Genomic DNA, 22,437 nt, shown 5'->3' on the forward strand with positions numbered 1-22,437 from the left:
CGCGGCCGCGTCGTCGCCGAAGATGGTAGAGGTCGATGACCCGAAGAAAGCTTCGAAGAAGCGTCAAGGCGATTCCACGGCTCCGCCCGTCGGGGACAAGGACCGTGAAGTGTCTGCTCCGAAGACGATGCCTCTCGCCGACCCGACTCGGGGAGATCGCTCGAGCCGGTCAAGCCCTCCACGGCCTTGACGAAGAAGGTCGCGGAGTCCCTGCAACGGATTCGGAAGGACGCTGTGGTTCCCGAACTAGGGGATGTGGTGCCGAAGCACACAACAAAGACGCAAACGCCTATCCGCTTTACCCTGCCGCCGAAGTCGACGCCGAAGGCTTTCGCTCCGAAGCATGGGGCAGGTGTGCCCTCGAAGCAGGTGTCGACGCCCGAAGCGGCACTGGTGGTGTCGAAGCCTCGGCTCCAGCCGCTTGCAGAGGAAGAGCGTCGAGAGGTCATCATCGACGCCAATACCGGAAAACTGTCTCTCCTCAAAAGGAAAATCACCACGGAGCCGGTGTTGGAACATTTTCGTATTCCTCTCAAAAATAAGAAGGATTCTGCGGGTACTTCAGCCCCGATCGAGCCTGCCTCTCCACAAGCTTTAGAACATTCGCCAACGCGTTCCAACGCAGGGGATGGTGACGATGAGGAGGTAGAGTACAACTATCCGGCGTACTTTGATCCGGAGGAGGAACATGAGCCTTGGTCTGCCGGAGGCGACCCGGACGACCCGCAATCGGGTCAGGGACCGCAGCTCTTTGCTGCAAAGACCTCACCGACGGAGGACTCGGCAGCCTTCAACGCTTTGATTGAGCGAGCTGCAGCTAACCATGATGTCGAGCTGCACTCAGATCCTGTGGATGTGGACTTTTTGTTTGACACTTTCTCAGTGGCTGAAAAGTCAGTCAAGACATTGCCAATGCTCAAGGGAGTGCTAAAGCACGCGACTGAGGTCTTCAAAGAGCCCAGCCGGGCGCGTGTCATCAATCCTCGCATTGACAAAAAATATAAGGCAGCGCCCTCGGATCCAACATACATCAAGGGACACTTGCCACTGGACTCGTTGGTGGTATCCAACGCACGCAAGAGGGCGAACTCGCAGACCACTGGTGACGCTCCTCCCCCAGACAAAGAGTCTAAAATATTTGAGGCCTCAGGGAAACGGATTGCTGCACAGGCAGCTAATATTTGGCGAATCTCAAACACGCAGGCCCTACTTGCACGCTACGATAGGGCTCATTATGACACCCTAGAAACACTGCTGCAACACTTGCCTGACCAGTACAAGGAGGCAGGGGAAATGTTAATTCAGGAAGGAAAGCTCATCACAAACGCTTCCATCAAATGTGCGCTGGACGGGGCTGATACAGCCTCCAGGGCAATCAACACTAGTGTGTTCCTGAGAAGACATGCATGGCTTAGGATATCAGGTTTCAAACCAGATATACAAACAACCATCATGAACCAAACAGTTAATCCTGACCACCTGTTCGGCCCTGAGGTGGATGCGGCACTGGAAAAAATGAAGAAAGACACAGACACTGCTAAGTCTATGGGGGCCCTACAGTCTCAGCAGTTTCGGGGTGGTTCCTTTCGCCGCTCCAATACCAGAGGCACCTCAAGGGGTCAGGCATCGCAGTCCACACAGTATTATAAAAGTAATACCCAAACCTCATACACCAACAAGGGTAGAGGTGGCTACAGAGGCAACAACATCAAAGGCAGGGGACGTGGAAACAACAGCTCCAGGTCCACCACCGCCAACAAGCAGTGACGTCTTGTCACTGCCCCCCGACCACGCAACACCGGTCGGGGGGAGACTCCAGCAGTTCCTGCCCGCGTGGAAATCCATCACCACGGACAGGTGGGTCAGGTCTCTTATCCAGTACGGTTACTGTCTGGAACTTACTTCCACTCCACCAAACATACCTCCAAGAAGCCGTCCTATGTCCGGCGAGCCGGCGAGCATTTGCACTTGTTGCAGCAGGAAGTTCAGGTCATGCTTCAAAAAGGGGCAATAGAGCTCGTACCACTACAAGAAAGGGGAACAGGGGTTTACTCTCTGTATTTTCTAATCCCCAAAAAGGACGGATCCCTCAGGCCCATCCTGGACCTCAGGCTCCTCAACTGGTACATTCTCTTGGAGCATTTCCATATGCTCACGTTACAGCAGGTACTCCCTCTGCTTCAACAGGGGGACTTCCTGGCTACGTTGGATCTAAAAGATGCATACTTTCATATCCCCCTGCATCCTTCCCACAGGAAGTATCTCAGATTCACGATTCAAGACCAGCACTACCAGTTCAGGGTTCTGCCGTTCGGGGTCACCACAGCGCCGAGGGTCTTTACGAAGTGCCTGGCGACTGTGGCGGCGCATCTACGACGCCAGAACGTCCGCGTCTACCCTTACCTGGACGACTGGCTCATTCAGGCAAATACAGAACAGCAGTGCGCCGACCACGTGTCCCGCACCATTCATCTCCTGCACGATCTGGGATTCTCTCTGAACTACCCAAAATCCCATCTCCAGCCCGCCCATGTACGACAGTATCTGGGCGCGACGATAAACACTCTGGCAGCCACTGCGCAGCCAAATTCAGTGAGAATCGCCAGTATCCAAACGCTGATCCAACGATTCAGACCTCAACACTCGCTTCCAGCGAAAGTGTTCATGCAGTTGATAGGCATGATGGCCTCCTGCATCTCCATTGTCCCGCACGCGAGACTACATATGCGTCCGCTTCAGGAGTGCCTAGCACGTCAGTGGACTCAGGCTCATGGGCAACTGACAGACCTAGTGCTGGTGAGCGGTCGGGCATACAACTCTCTGCATTGGTGGAATCCACAAAACCTTTGCAAGGGCCGACCATTCCAAGAGCCTGTGCCACAGATTATCCTGACGACGGATGCTTCTCTCCAGGGATGGGGAGCGCATGTACTCCACTACACGGTGCAGGGACTATGGACACTACAGCAAAGGAAGATGCACATCAATGTGTTGGAACTGATGGCAATCTTCATGGCCTTGAAGGCGTTCAAAGTACATCTGTGCAACAAGGTCGTGTTGATCCGGACGGACAACATGACAGCCATGTACTACATTCAGAAGCAGGGAGGCACACACACTCCGCAGCTGTCTCATCTGGCTCAGAGCATGTGGAAGTGGGCCATTCAGAGGAACATCTTCCTCATGGCAGAGCATCTCCCGGGCAAGGACAACCAGATAGCGGACCTGCTCAGCAGGCACAGCCATCAAATGCACGAGTGGGAGATACATCCATCAGTACTCCAACCGTACTTCCAAAGGTGGGGTCATCCAGAGATAGACCTGTTCGCCACAAAGGAGAACGCAAAATGCCAAAGCCGCCAGGTTCCCACACCCGCAATCACAGGGCAATGCGATGTGGATGAACTGGTCAGGCAGATTTGCGTACGCTTTTCCCCCAGCACCTCTGATACCGCTGGTGGCACGCAAGCTCAGGCAGCACTCGATGACTCTCATCCTGGTTGCTCCAACGTGGGCTCGCCAACCATGGTACACCACGTTTCTGGAACTCTCCGTGGTACCGCATCAAAGGCTTTATCTCACTCCCAGCCTTCTGACGCAGAGCCATGGCGACATTCAGCACCCAGATCCGCAACAGCTCAACCTGGCGATCTGGCTCCTGAAGTCCTAGAGTTCGGCTACCTCAATCTTCCCCCCGATTGCATGGACATCATTCGGGAGGCAAGGAAGCCCACTACTAGAGCTTGTTATGCGGCTAAATGGAAGAGGTTTGTCGTCTATTGTGTAAACCACGGTATTGACCCGCTAGATGCTTCCATTCAAAACATAATTTGTTACCTGTTCCACCTGTATCAATGCAATTTGGCGTACTCTTCCATCCGCATTCACCTGTCTGCTATGGCGGCATACCCCCAGAATAGGCAACACCTGTCACTTTTTAAGGTCCCTGCTATCAAGGCTTTTCTGGAAGGACTCAAAAGAGTCATTCCACCTAGGACCCCACCAGCTCCAGAATGGAACCTCAATGTGGTTCTTACAAGACTGATGGGTCCTCCCTTCGAGCCACTGCACTCTTGTGAGCTTCAGTTTCTGACTTCGAAGGTTGCTTTCTTAGTAGCAATTACATCGCTACGGAGGGTTAGCGAGTTGCAGGCGCTCACCATCCAAGAACCTTTCTTCCAGGTACATGCTAACAGGGTTGTGCTCCGCACTAACCCTAAATTCTTACCCAAGGTTGTATCTCAATTCCATTTGAACCAGACAATTGAGTTGCCAGTGTTTTTCCAAAACCCAGAGACGCTGGCGGAGCGGATGCTCCACACCCTTGACGTTAAGAGAGCCTTGATGTACTACGTGGACAGGACAAAAGATTTTCGCAAAACCAAGCAGCTTTTCGTTGCTTTTGCCTCACACCACAAGGGAAACGCTATCTCCAAAGCTGGGATCGCTAGGTGGATCGTGAAATGCATTCAAATCTGTTACGCTAAAGCTAAACGCACTCTCACTATCCCACCAAGAGCCCACTCCACCAGGAAGTTGGGGGCCTCTATGGCTTTCCTAGGTAACATTCCCTTAGAAGATATTTGTAGGGCAGCCACATGGTCTACCACACATACTTTCACTAAGCATTACTGTGTAGACGTGCACTCCAAACAGCAGGCAGCTGTTGGTCAGGCTGTTCTCAAAACACTTTTTCAGACTGCTGCAGCTGGCACGGGCAGCCGCCGCTAATGGGGGGACTGCTATGTATTCTATGCACAGATATGAATTCAGCAGCCCACATGCCTCGAACTGCAAATGCTACTTACCAGTATGCATCTGTTCTTGGCATGTAGGGCTGCTGACATTCATATCGCCCACCCTCCTCCCCGGCGCCTGTAGAAGCTGCAGTCTTCATACATATATCTGCTCGCAGCATAGGCATCATTCACATACTTCACTCCATCTCTGCCAATGGCTAAAAACAATCTGGGGATGGAGGCGATGCCCATGCGCACTGTAGTCCAGGGGAGGAGCCACCTATCTCGTGATACTTCGAAGACTCTTCCAGGACAACAATGTGCAATCATCCGGACCCAACACTAGGCGGCGATCTATGCACAGATATGAATGTCAGCAGCCCTACATGCCAAGAACAGATGCATACTGGTAAGTAGCATTTGCATTACCGCGATACATGACGAGCTCAGCTCGTCATCAGCACACGCCACCCGTGGCTGATGACGAGCTGAGCTCGTCATCAGCATCGAAAGGGTTAAGTGAGAAATTGATGGAGGGGCAGTACATTGGACTGTGGAAGAAAATAATTCCCAATATGGGAAATAACCACAACTTAGGGCTTGATGAATGAAGGACAATGTTATATATTCTGTTAATTTACCAAGAAGTACCCTGTTTAATAGTGGATACTTCAATATCTGAATAATGCCAATGCTTAAGTGCTGCAAATACTGGTAAGCAACTTATTCTCAAGAAAACATTTTGTACTGAGAAGGAATATGCATGCACATTTTTATTTTTTACTGCGTGATGGCTGTTTTGGAAAGCAAAAATGATGAGCAGTATTGCAACAAGTGAAAAGGGCTTCTTGGGGGTACTTTTCTGGCAAGGGTATGATGTGCATGTATGTAAATGGAGGAAAGTGATTATCTTCCATCTCATGCCTCTTTTAAGATGTAGCTCTCAAGATTTATTTGTGCAGCAAGCAATTTTGAAGTAATATTTCGAGGTGAATTCATATGGTGTTTTTGGCAACACGACTACTTGTTTCAATCCCACTTTAAAAGCATGTTGTCTTTGCTTACATATAGGATGTGTTGAAAAGGTGTCACCAGTGCATGGAGACTATTGTGAAGGCAAAAGACCAGCAGGCAGCTGAAGCAAATAAAAATGCAAGTATCCTTCTGAAGGAGCTTGATATGGAAAAGGTAAGGGAAATGTGCTTTTTTTTCTAGTCTTGACTTCTCAGTATACATAATTCCATTTTTAGAAAGACGGACTGCCTGCGTCTAACTCTGTCACTTTAAGTAGCGTTATAGTAAATGACTAACTTCCTAACTACTGTCCTAGCGAAATACAGAAGTATATCTTGACCATAGTGTTCTATTAGCTACTCTGAGTCATTTGAGCGTGTGTTTATATTAATTTATAAAAAAAAAGTTTCTCTTCATTTGGAGTTGGTGGTGAGGAAATGACATTTAGAGGTAGAAGATTGAACTTTTTTTGTTTCCATCTATAATATATTTCACTGCTCCATACTGTTAAACGCCAAGGCTATGGCCAAATTTGCAGTCGTCATTGTATTTTATAGCTCTTTTTATATTTGCTATTCTGTTCAGCATTCTTTTAAGTGCTCTTAAAGTGTACATGCAATTCACTGACTTTGGCGTTAAACCTCTATACGTGGACACCTCCTGTCTGCAGTATATGTGCAGTTTTCACTACAATAAGGGCCTTCGTTTCCTTTCCTTTAATTTGATTTGACAGCGAGTACAAATTTTTCTTTTCGATTTTCAATAATTCAGTCTCTTCGATTATGCTATTTACTTACATATCCACAAAAATTCACAGGTACGTTCCACAGCACACTTTAAGATCCATGCACATGAATCTATTGGTGGTTGCGGGTTTTCCAACCTAAACGAACGGGAGGGTCGGGTTTCTCAATACAAGGACCCACCTTTTGAAACACTCTGCCCACGTCCTTGAGACTAGAATCCGAAAGAAACACTTAGTGATAGATTCCTTACCTTAGAATTACCCCCAGGCATCAGACTGGATCCGGAACGCTTTAGTCAGCAGTACCCCTGTGCGTCCGAAGGTGGCGTTGTGCAGCTCCGCGTCTGTCATAGGCGTCGTGATCACCGGGGTGACGTTGCCGCAGCTAATTAGATGCTGCCCTCACGCGCTGACGTCAGTTCTTTCTTTTTCTGCACCAGCAAGCGCAGATCTGGGCAACCACCTTTTTGACTGAGTTTTTTCGAGGCCTTTTGTCAATTATTTTGGGTCAATCGACTCATGGTGTCGAGGGATGCTTAGCTTGAAGAACTATAGGGACCGTCACCACATCATATCGGTAATGGACCCACACCACTTGTGTCTCTACTGCCTGTGGCGCTACCACGACTCCAAGTCGTGCCCGACTGCCGGGCGATGGCACCGCAGACTTTGCAGGAGTGGTCCTGAAAGTTGCTGGAAGTCCGGCAGTCGGCTCCGCGCTGCTCAAGGTCCCGGTCCCGTGGGAGATCAAGGGAGCGGTCGGGGAGCAGTCACCCTCGTTCCTATGGATCGAAGTCTTCGCCCTAGGGGGTAGGTAAGTAGAACCATTCCAAGAAGAAGTTGTCGCTCTTTGACTTCCCCTCACCCGTCGCATGGCGTGGTTGAGGGTTCAGGTGGTGCCACCCCTGCGGCTCCGGCGGAGCCTGGAACATTGCCGCCGGCCTACCCGCCCTTTCTGGGTCTGTCTGCGATTCTTGCTCAGTCGGGTACAAGAGTTTCTTGCTGCCATGACCCGACTCTTTGAGTCATCTGTCCCAGCCGTGCGCCTATGGGCCCCGCGGGCCCGAATGGGGGTCCTGCCCTTCCATCGCTGGTGGCTTCGGTGCTGCAGGACCGCACCTGGATCCAGGTCGGATCCCGGGTGACACCGGTTGACCTCATAACACCTCCACCGGTGTCGACCCCTACTCCGGCACCACCTCCGACGTCATCCGGTGCAACCGGCGACGTCGGCCCCAGTTTCAGCCCCGACCCAGACACAGCGCATAATCAACGTCGCTCGATGCAGATTCCGACGCTGATGGGGCCTTTTTACCCATATGTCCATCGTCCTTATTTTCAGCCTGTTTCGCAGACTTCGGAGGAAAGGGAGGACTGGGAGGGATCTGAGGACTCTCACAACAGTGTGACTATGGACTGAGCAGAGGACTTGGAGGATGTCAGTGGTCTTGACACCTCACTTGACCTTGGCATGCTGTCTCCTCCTACTGTGGCTACGGAGGAGGCAGCCAGTTACGCATTGGTGTTGCGTAGGGCGCCGAGGCCCTCCACCTCGAACTCCCTACAGTGGCCATCAGGACTAACCTCCTGACCGAAGTGCTTCAGCTGGCGGCTACCTCTACAGAGCCATTGCTGCCTTTCAATGAGGCACTTTCTGACTTTCTTTTGGGCACCTTGTCCAGGCCCAACACAGGGACTCCTGTGGACAGTATCATGGCCCGACACCTGACTCCGGGCGACCCCCTCTCTCTCTCTCTCTCTCCCAACACCCCACTCCTGAGGGCTTGGTTGTCCAAGCCTCTGCATCCCAGAGCGCTTTTATTATATTATTTTTTTATTTAGAAGCTTATAAAGCGTGCGGCTACCCCCAACGGGGTGTCCCGGCGCTGCAGACGACCGACACCAAAGAGGTTTAGTAAGGGCTAGATCATGGAAAAGAGCCAGGTCTTAAGTTGTCTCCTAAACAGAGACTCTGATGTAATAAATCTAAGATCTAGGGGGAGGCGATTCCAAAGTTTAGAGGTAACCACAGCAAAGATCCGGCCCCCTGTTCGTGCAAGACGGAAGCGTGGGGCATACATCAAGCGAAAATGGTTCGATCTCAGGTCATGAGCCGATTGGATAGGTTTGAGTCTGTCTCAGGTAAGCAGAACCTCGACCGTTAAGAGCCCTAAAGGCAAAGACTAGGGCCTTACATTGTATGCGGAAGCTTACCGGTAACCAGTGCAGTTTAGCCAGATACGGAGTGATGGAATGGCGATACGGGATGTTACAGATCAGCCTAGCCGCGGCATTCTGCACTATCTGTAGTCGCTTAATCAGGTAAGCCGGGGCTCCCACATACAGGCTGTTTGCATAGTCCACATGGGACGTAATTAAGGCATGAAATACCGTCCTATATGAATCAAGTGGAAGAAAGGGGACAATCTTCTTAATCATGAGAAGCTTGCCGAAGCAAGCTGCCGAGACTTTGTTAATTTGGGTTTTGCAGGACAAAGCAGTGTCAAATTGGAAACCCAAATTGCGGGCAGTTTGTACTGGAACGGGGGGGGGGGGGTCAAGTTCTGATGGCAACCATATATTAGCTGGCAAGGGAGATTTTTGATTGAAAAATAAGACCTCCGTCTTATCTGTGCTTAATTTGAGATTATTGGTGGTCATCTAGGCTGCGATGTTAACCAGGCAACGCCGGAAATTAACCATGTTTCCATCAGAGTGATCTCTAAATGAAAACACAAGCTGAGTGTGATCAGCATAAGAGATCACTGACAACCCAGGAATTCCATCACATCCGCTAGCGCGGCCAGATATACATTGAAGAAAAGAGGGCTAAGTGCTGAGCCCTGCGGGACCCCACAGACCGGTGGTTTCTCAGTGGAGACATACGGCCTGAGAAAGACCTGCTGCGATCTATCATTCAAAAAAGATTTCACCCATGCCAGTGGTATCCCCCCAATGCCAAAATCATTGAGACGATCCAAAAGGATATCGTGCGAGACTGTATCGAAAGCAGCAGATAGGTTGAGGAGGACCAGCATGGCCTCATCTCCCCTATCCACACACTCCCGAATCGACTCAGACACTTCCAGTAGTGCAGATTCAGTACTGAAGCCCGGCCCAAAGCCCGACTGGGAAACATGTAGCAGTTGTTGTGATTCCAGGAATTCTGACAGTTGCTCCTGCACCACTTTCTCCAGGATCTTTGCTGGCTTAGGGAGGAATGAGATGGGACGATAATTGCTAAAGCATAGTGGGTCAGCATCTGCTTTCTTAAGAATTGGTATCAGCATAGCCTGCTTCCACACAGAGGAGAACCGGCCAGAGAGCAGAGAGACATTCCAGATTTCCAGCAACGGGTTGATCAATAGCGGGGCCAGATCACTCAATATCCGTGCTGGGGCCGGGTCAAGGGGGGATACTGATTTGCAGTGGTGAAACAGAGATAGGGCGTGTTCTATAGTTAAGTTCTTAAAAGAGGTAAATAGTTAATCATGAGTGATTTTATTATTTAGTGCTGACACTGTCCTATTCTGATTAATTATTGACGTGATCTTTACAATCTTCTCATGGAAAAAATCTGACAAGCCATCACAGAGAGATTGGCTAGGTACATTAGAGCATGCCAAGGCAGGAGGGTTCGAAAATTCTTTAACGATAATAAATAGGGTTTTTGAGTTTTCCGCGGTCTTAATTTTTTCTATAAAGTGAACTTTTATAATACTGCGTTTAAGTTTGTGAAAATTCTTTAGAGCCATTCTGTAGACGGCTTTAGCAGCTGGATCGTAAGCCTGCCGCCAGGCACATTCCAATCTCTTACACCTGCTTCTTTCCTCCCGCAATTCCGCCGAAAACCAGGGTGCCGAAGGTTTTAATCTTGAGGTAAGAGGAAGCCTCGGGGCAACTTGGTCAATTGCAGAAGAGAGACACTTATTAAATTTAGATACCCCCGCATCAAGGTCGCCAGACAATAGGTCCAGCATATTAGGTAAAGTTTGATCCAACGCATTGCATGCAACCATGTGCCATTTTCGCCCATACTCTCTGATTTTAGAAGAGAAATTAGGAGGCCGTGGGAAAGACAGCTCAAACGGGATCAAACAGTGATCAGACCATGTGAGGGGAAGAGAGGGAAGCATCATAAGGCCAGTGCAGTTAGAAAACACAAGATCAAGGGTGTGGTCCGCTAAATGTGTGGGTCCCCTAACCCACTGGGTTAGATTAAGGCCCAGTTAGTGTCCACGAGATTGTTGGCACGCACACATGTACCCACATCTACATGCAGGTTAAAGTCACCTAACACTGTAAAGTGGGGATGTTTTAGTGATGGGTCCGCAATCGTGGCCAAGAGTAGTCATAGCAGATGGAGGAGCTCCTGTGGCGTTATACACAAGGACGCCCGAGAAGATGGCAGAAGAAGTATCCATAATAGAAAAATACATAGCTTCAATAGGACCTACATTCGCAATTTTCCTAATCGTAATTTTTAAATGGGAGAGTAGAATGACCGTAATTCCTCCACCCGTCTTTGCCCCTTCACGTTTTATGCCTGCTAACCGATAGCCAGGGGGGATAGCCAGATTAATATCTGGATTAGAGAAATCTTTAATCCAAGTCTCTGTGAGAAATAGCATATCCCAGGCCTTCGAAGACAGCAACAGCCAAATATCGCTTGAATGGCAAGGGAGGAACCGACAGTTAAGTAAACCTGCCGTATAGGATCTCACCTGTGTGGGTAGCCTAGAACAATTAGCTTGTGAGCATTTGCTTTTTTTTATGGTGGACAGAGAAAAAGCGCAACCTTTGCATTGAAAGAGGGGGAGAGAAGACTCTGAAAGATTGTAACGTACCAGAGGTGTGTAAACCCCAGTCTTCAATTTCATAAGTTGAGACCTGGACCATGGGCGCCTTGGGATGGGATGACAATTGGCAGCATGGCTAGCACTCTGCGGAACTGGTGCGGACGGGCGCAGACGGGTTAGCCTTAGGCGCCTTCGGCGCGCCCTCTGCGCATCGCAAAGTCCATGGGCTTAAGAAGCCTAGCCCGCCAACCCCTAACTCCACCCACAAACCCGGAAGTGAGGCTGAGCAACAGAGAACGACCCCGCTACCCTCCTCAACAATCAGGCGAAGCCTGCGGTGGACCGGGGTAGGGGGAGGAGGAGCAACAGGTAGGGAAGCGTAACAATTTTAAAAAGATTGTGCAAAACACAGCGTTTATTAAAAAAACCTAAATCGTTTGATTTAAAATTATCCAGCATAGAGTCAAGCAGCTAGTGCCAAGTTCCCCTCAAGGTAGCACGCGTCCGCTTTCCCTTCCGCACCTCCGGATAGGGAATCCAAGAAGCTGGAGCAGCTTGCAAAGATGTATTCATCTGCCAGCTTAGGCCTGGGGTGGGTGAACACTGCATGCCTCTTGGACCGTTATTACCACTCTGTGTGGGACACGGTTGCGCCAGCTGCAGCTTAACTGTCCAGAGGAGGCACGGACACTTTTCGGCAAGAAGGCAGATAGTGCGTTGAAGCGCTTTAAGGACTCACTGGCTTCGGCAAAGTCCTTGGGCCTGTCTGCCACTCGCCCTCCTCCTCGTGGCCACGGAAGGGGTGCCCCAACACGTTCATTTCAGAGCCCCAGACCTGGGCAACAACATCAGCGCGGACGTGGGAACCGCCGAGACGGTTCTGGGGGCCAGCGGGCGGGTCAGTCCAGATTCACCCCCGCAGCATCAACTTCCAAGCCTTCCTAGTCAGAACTTTCAGGCCCATCAGATGCCAGCGGGCTGCAGGATTCGCCATAATCTCCCCATCTGGTGCAACATCACCTTGGACAGGTGGGTGCTGCAAATAGTCTGAAGGGGCTACTCCCTCCCCTTCAAAACTACCCCTCCAGCCATGCCACCTCAATACCACTGCATGTCTGGGGACCATCTTGCGCTTCTTCAGCAGGAAGTTACGGCCCTCTTGGCCAAAGGGGAGTGGGCCAGAAGTAGGTTGTGGTTGTTATTCCCACTACTTTCTGCTCGCCAAGAAGGACAAGGGCCTGTGTCCTATCTTTGACTCTAGCTCAGGTCTTGTCTACCCTGGAGACTGGATGGCAGTGTTGGACTTGCAGGACTCATATTTCCAAATCCCCGTCCTGTCGGCCCATTGGCGTTACCTGTGGTTCACGGTAGGCCACAAGCACTTTCAGTTTACCTTGCCTTCGGCTTTACCAGCGCCCCTCTGGTGTTCACGAAAGTGATTGTGGTGGTTGCAGCTCATCTGCGCAGATCAGGGGTTCTGGTCTTCCCCTATCCCACGACTGATTGTTGAAGGCTGGCTCGCCCCAGGCAGTCGTCTCCCACCTCCAGACTATGGCCAACCTCCTGCATTTGCTGGGGTTCTCCATCAATTTGCCGAAGTTGCACCTGATTCCCTCTCAGAAGCTCCTATGGCTATGATTCCGATCTTCCTGCCTCTATCCCGGGTTTCGGTCAGGATGACCCTCCGGCTCCTGCTAGTGGATCATGCCAGGTGGCATTTAAGGGCTCTGCAGTTGGACCTGAAGTTCCAGTGGGCACAGCATCGGGGCAACTTGTCCGATTACGTCCAGATCTCGGAGGCACTGCACGACAATTGCAGTGGTGGCTCACGAATCACGATTGGGTCAATTGCAGATCCCTCTCCCTTCCCCATCTGGAGCATACAGATGTGACAGACGCGTCCCTCCTGGGATGGGCGGCCACATGGGAGAGGTGGAGATCAGAGACCTCTGGTCTCTGGTGGAGTCCGAGCTCCACATCAACCTTTTGGAGCTTCAGGCGATCTGGCTTGCCCTGAAGGCATTCCTTCCCTATGTCCATGGAAGAGTGGTCCAGGTGTTCACGGACAACACCGCTGCCATGCGGTACTGCAACAAACAGGGCAGGGTTGGGACGTGGACCCTATGTCAAGAGGCTCTGCGCTTCTGGACTTGGCTGGAACACCAGGGCATTATCCTGGTGGTTCAACACCTGGCAGGTTCTCTGAACGCCGGGGCAGACAAACTCAGCTGCCGGTGGTGGATCACGAATGGCGTCTGAATTCGGACGAGGCGCAAGGTCTCTTTCAGCAGTGGGGAGAGCCTTGGTTAGATCTATTCGCCACCGAAAAGAACGCGCAATGTCATCAGTTCTGCGCGTTGGGATTTCACAGACGGCACTTGTAAGAAAGTGGCTCATTATACACTGCACCAAAGTAAGGTACAGTGTGTACAGGGTCCAACACTCTACAGAGGTTTGGCAGAGGTTAAAGTTAGATATAACCTTACTCTCTAAAGTGGTAGCTTGGTCGAGCAGTAAGGCAGTATCAGAGGACAGTGTAAAGCATTTGATGTACACACTCATTCAGCAAATGGTCTCACACCCACTCAAGAACTGAACTCAGGCCAATTATTTTGTATAAAAAAAGGTTCGAGGCATGTGGGCTGCTGAATTCATATCTGTGCATAGATCGCCGCCTAGTGTTGGATCCGGATGATTGCACATTGTTGTCCTGGAAGAGTCTTCGAAGTATCACGAGATAGATAGGTGGCTCCTCCCCTGGACTACAGTGCGCATGGGCATCCTCTCCATCCTCAGATTGTTTTTTCCGCCATTGGGTTCGGATGTACTTTCTTAACTCAAGTTCGGAATCAATATAACTAACTTTTCCAAAAGGCCTTCGGGGCGTCGGCATTGTCTTTTTGTTCGGTGCCGCGTACTTGTTCCAGTTCTTCGAGCTGGACGTCGAAGGCCGCTTGCCTTTTTGACACCAAAGGCCCCATCAACGATGGAACGGAGCCCGTTCAAACGATGCCCCGTTTGTAACTCTAAATACCCACACATCGATGTGCACCCGGTGTGCAATAAATGCCTATCTCCAGACCACGACGAGGCCAGCTGCATGGCCTGTTCTCGGTTCAGGTCAAAGAAAACGCTTCGATGCGCCGCGAGACAGTCTGCGCAGAAAACAGTGCCCGACCCAGAGAACATCTTCGAGGCAGAAGACGATGAGGGCGTCGATGAGGAGGATTCTGAACAACAGTCAGATCCTGCGTCAGAGCAGAACTCTAACTATGATGAAGACGAAGAAGACTACGTCCATGATGAAGACGTCGTCGAGGTAGGAGACGACGCACAGGCCGTCGGAGCCGTCAATGACGACTCGAGTGATGAGCAAGGCCCAACCGCAGTTGCGGGGGCCGATGATGACACTGTACTTTCAAAGGCTCAGGTCGAGGCATCGCCGGAAGGCCTTAGCCAAGATCTTCAACTACATTTTTTTTTTTATTAACTTTATACTTTATTGCGTATACAATTATCACACAGCTCTTATTGTCTACAACCCGGAGGCCGGCAGCAGTCCATATTATCACATCACTTCAGTTGAGATGTATCTTACACAGCCTACATGCCAGCATCCCTGGGGCCTGGCGGCAGATCGGGTAATAGAGGGACAATTAGGAATGCAATGCATGTAGTGGGGTCTCATCAAACACTTACCACTTCTCAACTGCGCGTCTAGGAGGAGCGAACTGCCCCCGACCATACTGCCGCTGGCAATGTAGTACATCGTAACTCCCAGGCTTATAGGCCAAAAATAGTGCCTTTTCAGAAACTGTTCCAACTACCCGCCCCTCAAACTACCCCCCCCCCTCCCAACAACCACCCCCCAACCCAAAGTGTGCCTGCCGTTCTAGCATGTGCTACCGTCGCGTGTGCTGCCTGTGTGCCTTGGTGTCAGTCACTGCAGTCCATCCACCTGCAAATATTCAGAGCTGGAACCAGGCCCCCGAGTGTCACCGCCTCCCTCCCTCTAATTAGATCTCATGTCACTGCGAGGAGTTTCTCCTACTGCATACTGCCATGCACTCTGTGTCCAGAGCCTACGCCTTACGCCCAGAGCGTCCTTAAATGCCTGTGGTATCGCACCCGGGGTGATCCGCAGCCCCATCCCAAGTTTCTTCTTCCCCTGTGTCCTCCAGGTCAGATCCTGTGTCTGCGCTATCTCGGGCATCCAGATAGGCCCTGTATAGACCCCAGAAATTCTTGGGGCGATTCCTGGGAGGAAGTAGTTCGCTGTATGTCTCCGACTGTGTACAGCAGTATAGCAGGTCCGCCTCCCACCTTTTTTTCGTCGGTAGTGGCCCCCTCTTCCAGCACATTGCTATCGTACGTTTGGCAGTCAGCAGGGCTATATCAGCCAGTCTCCGCAGCGCCACCGGTAGCGGTTTGGAATAACCCAGCAGTGCCAGGGCCGGGTCGGGCGGGACGTCCACCCCTAGAATCCGCCCCAATTCGGAGAATATCTCCGTCCAGAATCTGAATTCCGGGGCAGGACCAAGCCATATGTATGAAGTCCGCTCTCGGGAGATGGCAGCGTTCGCATTCCGCGGATCCTCTCAGGCCATACCTATGTAGTCTCTCCGGGGTGTAATAGACACGCTGCAAGTATTTGAAATGAATCAACCTATGTCTGTTATTCAGAGATATTTTCCTGGTCCTGGTGCAACAATAACTCCACATCTCGTCAGTGATCTGCGTCTGGAGATCAGCCTGCCAGGCCGCCCTTGCCTTAGATTGTAGACCAGACTTATGTCGGTCCCCCATTTTTTTAAGTTTGGACACCAGTTTACCCGTTGCAGGGTTCTTAATAACACAGGTGAGTTCCGGCACCTCCGGAGGTTCAGCCAGCTCCGGACCAAGAAGTTCCTGCAGGGCACTGCGCACCCTATGGTATTGGAAGCTATGAAGCAGCGACTTCGCTGTCTGCGATTGCAGAACCTGGTGGAGAGTTTTCACAGTGCCGTCAAGGAACAAATCCCCCATCTTGGTAATACCCAGCTCCAGTAGTGCCTTCGTTACCCCTTTCTCTGCTAGAGGAGGTATCCACACAGCCCACTCCACACGCATAAGAGGAGAGTACAGTCTATCAGTGTCTTGCATTCTAAGCAATTCATGCCATGCATGATTCGTAGCCTTAATGGAATCCAGTATCCCAGTCCTGCGGTCCACCGGGTGACATATCGTGGCCGGGAGTGGTACCGGATCCGCAAACAGCCGTTCCAATTTTACATGCGGTATATCAGTATTGCCATGGATCCACGTGTGTAGGTGTGACGCCTGCGCAATTCGATAATACTGTTCGAGATCCGGCGCTCCCAGACCTCCCTGCTCATAGGGAAGCGTCAAAATCTCCCATTGGACTCTGGGCTGTTTACCTCCCCACGCTAACCTAACTAGGACTTGCATGAGGCGCCGAAAGAAGGATTTAGACAGGACCACTGGTATGTTATTAAAGAGAAACAGGAACCGAGGCAGCACCACCATTTTCATAATCGCAATCCGCCCCACCAGCGACAGAGGTAGTCTACACCAGACCTCCACATCGTCCACTAGTTTACTGTAAGCTCTACCATAGTTCTCACGGACCAATAACTCTGGGTCGGTGTGCAGACGGATCCCCAGGTATCTTATGGAGTCCGAGGTCCACTGCAGCGGTTACTCCGCCACAAACTGGACAGTCACCGGCGTTAACGGAAGAGCTACCGATTTGTCCCAGTTCACGCGTAGCCCAGATAGTGCCCCAAATCTCACCACCTCCCGCAGCACTGATGCAAGATTCATTTCCGATTCTCTGACATATAGCAAGGTATCATCCGCATACGTGGATATACCGATCTTATACGCAGGGAAGTTGATCCCTTCGTGTTCGTGGTATTGTCTGATCGCACACGCCAGGGGTTCTGCCACTAGCGCATATAACAGAGGAGACAGGGGGCAACAATGTCTAGTGCCTCTACTTATTGCAATGGGGTCAGTGACAGTGTCTCCCAGTTTCAGGCGAGCCGAGGGCTTGTAATAAAGTGCACCTAGCATCTGAAGGAAAGGTTCTCCCAGCCCATACTTCCGCAGTACCCTTAGCATGAAGGGCCACTCCACAAAGTCAAAGGCCTTCTCCATGTCTAGAAATATTGCGACTGCCTTGTTGTCTTGCTTCACGTGTTGCATAGGGCCTAGGACAGTGGGGAGGTTATATGTCAAGTTCCTTGCGGGAACAAAACCCGCCTGTTCCGGAGCAACCATTTCCGGGACGATTATAGCCAATCTCGCAGCTAGTACTTTCGCGTACAACTTGGCATCCACATTCAGAAGAGAAAGTGGCCTGTATGAGCCTCATTCCCTGGGGGACTTCCCCGGTTTAGGGATAGTGATAAGAAGGGCTTCTCTCATAGATTTCGACATACTACCCTGTTGACATATGTCATCGAAAAGGGACATCAGGTGGGGTACAAGGGTATCTTTGAAGGCCTTATAGAAGGCTACCGTGAGTCCATCCGCACCCGGAGCGCTGCCTGATCTCATTCAATCTAGCGCCTCTAGGATCTCGTCTCGCTGTATGGGCATCATCAAGAATTCCCTTTGGAAATTTTCCAGGAAGGGCTTTTTAATATAACTAAGGTAGTCATCAATCTCCTCCTCCATCTGCTCAGATCTAGATCTATAAAGTTTAGAATAATAATCCTTAAATTCTGCAATGATGTCAGCCTCCTCTGTAACCACCTCTCCTGTGGATGTCACTAGTTCCTCTACAACAAGTCTGGGTCTACTACTGCGCATCAATCTGGCCAGCAATGAACCTGGGCGATCCCTCTCCCCATATGTACGCGCCGTGGCATACTTCCCCATATGTTTAACCTCACTGTCAGCTTCCTCATTGAATTCTATGATCAGTCTTTTAATCTGTTCTTCCGTGTCAGTGTCCGATGTGCGCCTGTGTTGTTTTTCTAAATCTGCCAATTGTGTCTCAAGACTTTTGAGTCTGTGTCTAATAGATTTTAGCACCCCAGAATGTTTTGCCATCGTCATTCCCCGGATGTAAACCTTAAAGGTGTCCCACACCGTCTGAAAGCTGTCTACAGACCCCAAGTTAGTGTCAAAGAATGTCTCTATGTCCTCCGCAATCTCCCCTCTGAAAGCCTCATCTAGGAGAGAATATGGCGGGAACCTCCAAGTAAACGGGGGGGATTTTCCTAGCAGGAGCAGCGAGGAACAGAAGCAGTGGTGAGTGGTCCGACAGCGTGCGTGGGAGGATTGTACAACCTTTCACCGAATTCAGGAGGGTGGAGGATACGAACCAGTAATCTATCCTCGTATGAATATTATGATAAGCCGAGTAATGTGTAAACCCTCCCTTCCCCGGGTGTCGGTGTCTCCATATGTCTACCATGTCTAACTTGATTAGTTCCGTGTGCATAAGAACGGCGGCTGCCGCAGGGCTGCGGGCCGACCCAGCTGACAGATCCAGGTCCGGATGCATCACAAAGTTAAAATCCCCTCCCCATACCATTCTAGAACCAACATACATCCTGCATGTGTCAGCAAGGGCGGGGTAAAAAGCGGGGTTATCGTAGTTGGGACCATAGACATTCACCACAATTAAATCATGGCCTTTACCTGTGCATCATGAAATGGTGAATCGACCCTCCGGGTCAGTATACAGAGGCGTCAACATTAGCTGCGAGCGGGGGTTTACCCATGTCACCACCCCCCTAGAGTGGGTAGTGAAACCAGCTGCTACACAATTACCTCCCAAACCTCTCGCAGACAACATCTTTCTCGTAAGTGGGAGGTGTGTTTCTTGCAAGAGGGCTATATCAATACGTGTCTGTGAAGGTAGCTCATTACTTTTCTAAGCTTGCGGTAGTCATTAAGCCCCCTTACATTCCAGGTCAACACCCTCACAAGATCGGGACCATCGTCCGTACTTAGATCTTCATGGTCCTCCATCTAGAATCAATACGTGTGGGCAGTTCACTGCAGGGTATCTTGAGCATCTAAAATATGTAGGCAGGACCACAGTTGCAGCAACGATTAGCACAATACCAGGCATAACATTCCATTGAAACCAAACCTCCCATTTTTCCCAGGCAACAAACCCAAACTTGATCAATGCGTAGTCTCCCTCCCCCCGCCCACAGCCGACCACCCCCAACCTGGTCAGGCAGAGTCCAGTACCATCCTCCATCCCCCCTGAGAAACAAACTTAAACAGTCCCTTAACCGGCTCTCACCAGAGCCCAAGTGCCGAAAGCGCAGGGGCAGACGTTGCCAGCCAAGAGCAGTTATCTACCAGTTCGAAACTGCAATGCTGAAGCGCCCTAGTGCCATGCCCCTGCCGAGCATTCAGTGCCTACATGAGTCCCAGTCCAATAAGTGCATATTTATGGCCCCCTCCCCATCTCGTAGCTCAGCTCCCCTCTTAGTCCCACCCGCGACCTGCATCACAAAACCAACCATCAAAACCCTTAGACGTGTAGCAACAGCCCCTGTTAAGGAGCAACCCCTGGCACTCCATGACATAGAGATAAATCAGTAAGATCTCACCCAACAGGGCATCATCAGGGTACTGCCAGGGCTCCACCGATTGGAAGCAGACGCTGCACAGCATCCTCGCAGCTTACAACAAAACTCGGAGTCTGAGCAATCCAGGGGGGGACGTACCGACCATATCAATATTCTGACCGAATCAAACAATCACTTAGTGTTCATTCCTGTTCGTCCAGTTGCGATGAGGCATTCACGTCGTCTCGGTCACTCCTCGGGCTGTTCCTGCGCTCTCTGGACCATTCCTTCAGAGATTTTTGCAGCTCCCTGGGGTCAGTAAAGAAATATGAATGCCCTTGCTTGTTTATCCGGAGCTTCGCTGGGTACATCATGGCATAGTCCAACCCAAGTTCGCGCAGTTGTTTTTTGTATGGAGCAAATTGCCTCCTTTCCTCTTGCACTTTTGCGGTGAAGTCCAGATCGAGTGAGACATCCATTCCTTCATATTGTAGCTTGCCTTTGTCTCTGGCTAAATGTAGTGCTGTGTCCCTATCCCGGTAATTAAGCAGCTTCGCTATTATGGGACGTGGATTTGCACCAGGCTTCGGTCTAGGTCCTAGCGTGCGGTGGGCCCTCTCCACTATAAACATAGGGGAATAAATCTCGTCTCCAAGCAGCGCTTTCAAGAGTTTCTCCACAAAAAGCTTCATCTTGCCAGTTTGTGTGGTCTCCGCCACACCCGTTATGCGAATGTTGGTTCTCCGCGATCTTGCCTCCAAATCCTCCGGCTTGTCTTGGATCGCCTGCAGAAGTCTGCCAAATTGCTTACGGTCTTTGACCCACTCCGACTGTGCCTCCTCCGCTTCTGTCAGACGTCTCTCCGCCATGTCAAGATGTTCAGCGTGCTTGTCCACTCGTTCCGACATGCGGTCCATACGATATGTCAGGGCATCGATTTTTGTTCCAATGGACGCTATACTGTCTTGTAGCCCTTTTTCCATCGAAACCAGCAGTTCTCGGATGTCAGCACCCATGGAACCGTCAGAGGTGGCTCCCCGCGGGGACGCATCCGTGGCAGGCACCTCCGTCCCCTTGGTCTGTCGCTGCTCAAAGGTGAGTTTGGATTGTGTTCTGTCGTTTTTGCCCATGGCGATCCTGCTGGACATCAAAGCGTACTGTGTCGCAGGCTCCCGCGCCCAGGCAGAACAGGCTAGTGTCTTCCCACAGTCTAACGTGTGCTTCAAGCCCGAAGCACCAGAGCCCAGTACACACGTGCGTGCTCCCAAGTGCGTGGTCAGCCGCTCCAGTGATCCGGAGAACCGCTCACCTCAACAGTACCAATTGGCATCCAACTGTGGGTCCCTCCAGCTGGCCGCGCAGCGTCCGATCTATGTCTCAGCCCCTTTGCGCCAAACACCTCCTGCCAGGGACTCCGTCCGTCCCCGGGGCAATGTGTTCCCTAGGGCTTCCACTGCACTTCGCAACCCAAGTAACAGAGTGCTCCCGCCAGGGCGAACAATCAACTTCCCTGTCGTCGTCCGTGCAGATCAGGATCCTCAATCTTTGTGCATTGGTGCCCAGCCGCTACTCCCAGCTACAGCTGCAGGCCTCGATCATTGCCGCAAATGGCCGCCACCAAGGCAGGCCGGACTTCAAAATGGCGGCGACCGAAAAGCTTCTCGCAAATGCAGCTACTGCACAGTCTTTTTAGTGCGCCCACCCGTTGTCTCCTGACCTTGTGAGGGGCTCAATGTTGGCGTCTGAAACAGACGCGAGTTCGTTCCCAAGCGCCGCGCAGCCACCGGGCCCCCACAGGTACTCACTGATGGCGCTCCGGTCCGCAGTTAGATCCGTGCTAGGCCTCCGCGGTCCGAGGGCGAGCCGCTATGTCCAGCGTCCCGCCCGATCAGTGGGCCCCCCGCCGGCAATGTGGGGCTTCCCACAGCTAGTCCAGGTGACAATGGCGGGTTGGGTAGGGGAATTCAGTCGGGGCAAGTCGCCAAGAACGCTCCCGGGCCCCCAGCACCACCGTCCCCCAAAGCGTCCAGCAAAGGCTCGGTGTGTGGCAGTGCGATGTATCCAGGGCACCGCCCGCCTCGGAGGGAGGCACGATGGCTGTAGCTCCGGGGCGCCCCAAGTCCAATGTGAGGGTCGCGCTGCCGGTACGTCCGGTACCTTTTGTAGGAAGGTGGATATCGGACTAAGGTTACCCCCAACTTTTTGCCTGGTGTTTTGCTTGTTTTTCGACTTAGGTGACCTGGGACCCTGCTATTCAGGGCCCCAGGCCTACTGCTCTCTCTGTAAAATGGATTCCATGTACCTTAGGTACATATCTAATTGGATACTGAGTTACCTTATCAGTCCCTGTACAGTGTACCTTAGGTACCCAGGGCATAGGTGTGCCCAGGGCCTACCAGGGGCTGCAGCATGTATTATGCCACCCCTGGCTGGCCATCCAAATCTGACACAACTGGCTGCACGACAGCTGGGGCAAGGTGGTGTAATCACCCTTTGCTTCAGATATAGTATTCCTATATCTAACCCTAAAATGGACACATGTATTCCTATCAGTCACTCCTATGGCAGGCCTTATCAATCCTGAAGGCAGAGTGCTTGGA

General features: G+C 51.3%; 1 protein-coding gene across 3 annotated transcripts in view; it reads left to right on the forward strand.

The window, feature by feature from the left end:
- The window catches only part of ANKHD1 (ankyrin repeat and KH domain containing 1), a 1,478,908-nt gene that overhangs the window by 858,802 nt on the left and 597,669 nt on the right, over window positions 1-22,437 (forward strand). For all 3 annotated transcript variants that reach the window (XM_086931463.1, XM_086931465.1, XM_086931464.1), the window contains exon 24: window positions 5,811-5,927. In XM_086931463.1, coding sequence (XP_086787589.1) covers window positions 5,811-5,927 — 117 coding nt within the window. The remainder of the gene's footprint in view (window positions 1-5,810; window positions 5,928-22,437) is intronic.

The sequence above is a fragment of the Lissotriton vulgaris genome, chromosome 7, assembly GCF_964263255.1.
Source record: "Lissotriton vulgaris chromosome 7, aLisVul1.2, whole genome shotgun sequence".
Classification (NCBI taxonomy): Eukaryota; Metazoa; Chordata; class Amphibia; order Caudata; family Salamandridae; genus Lissotriton; species Lissotriton vulgaris.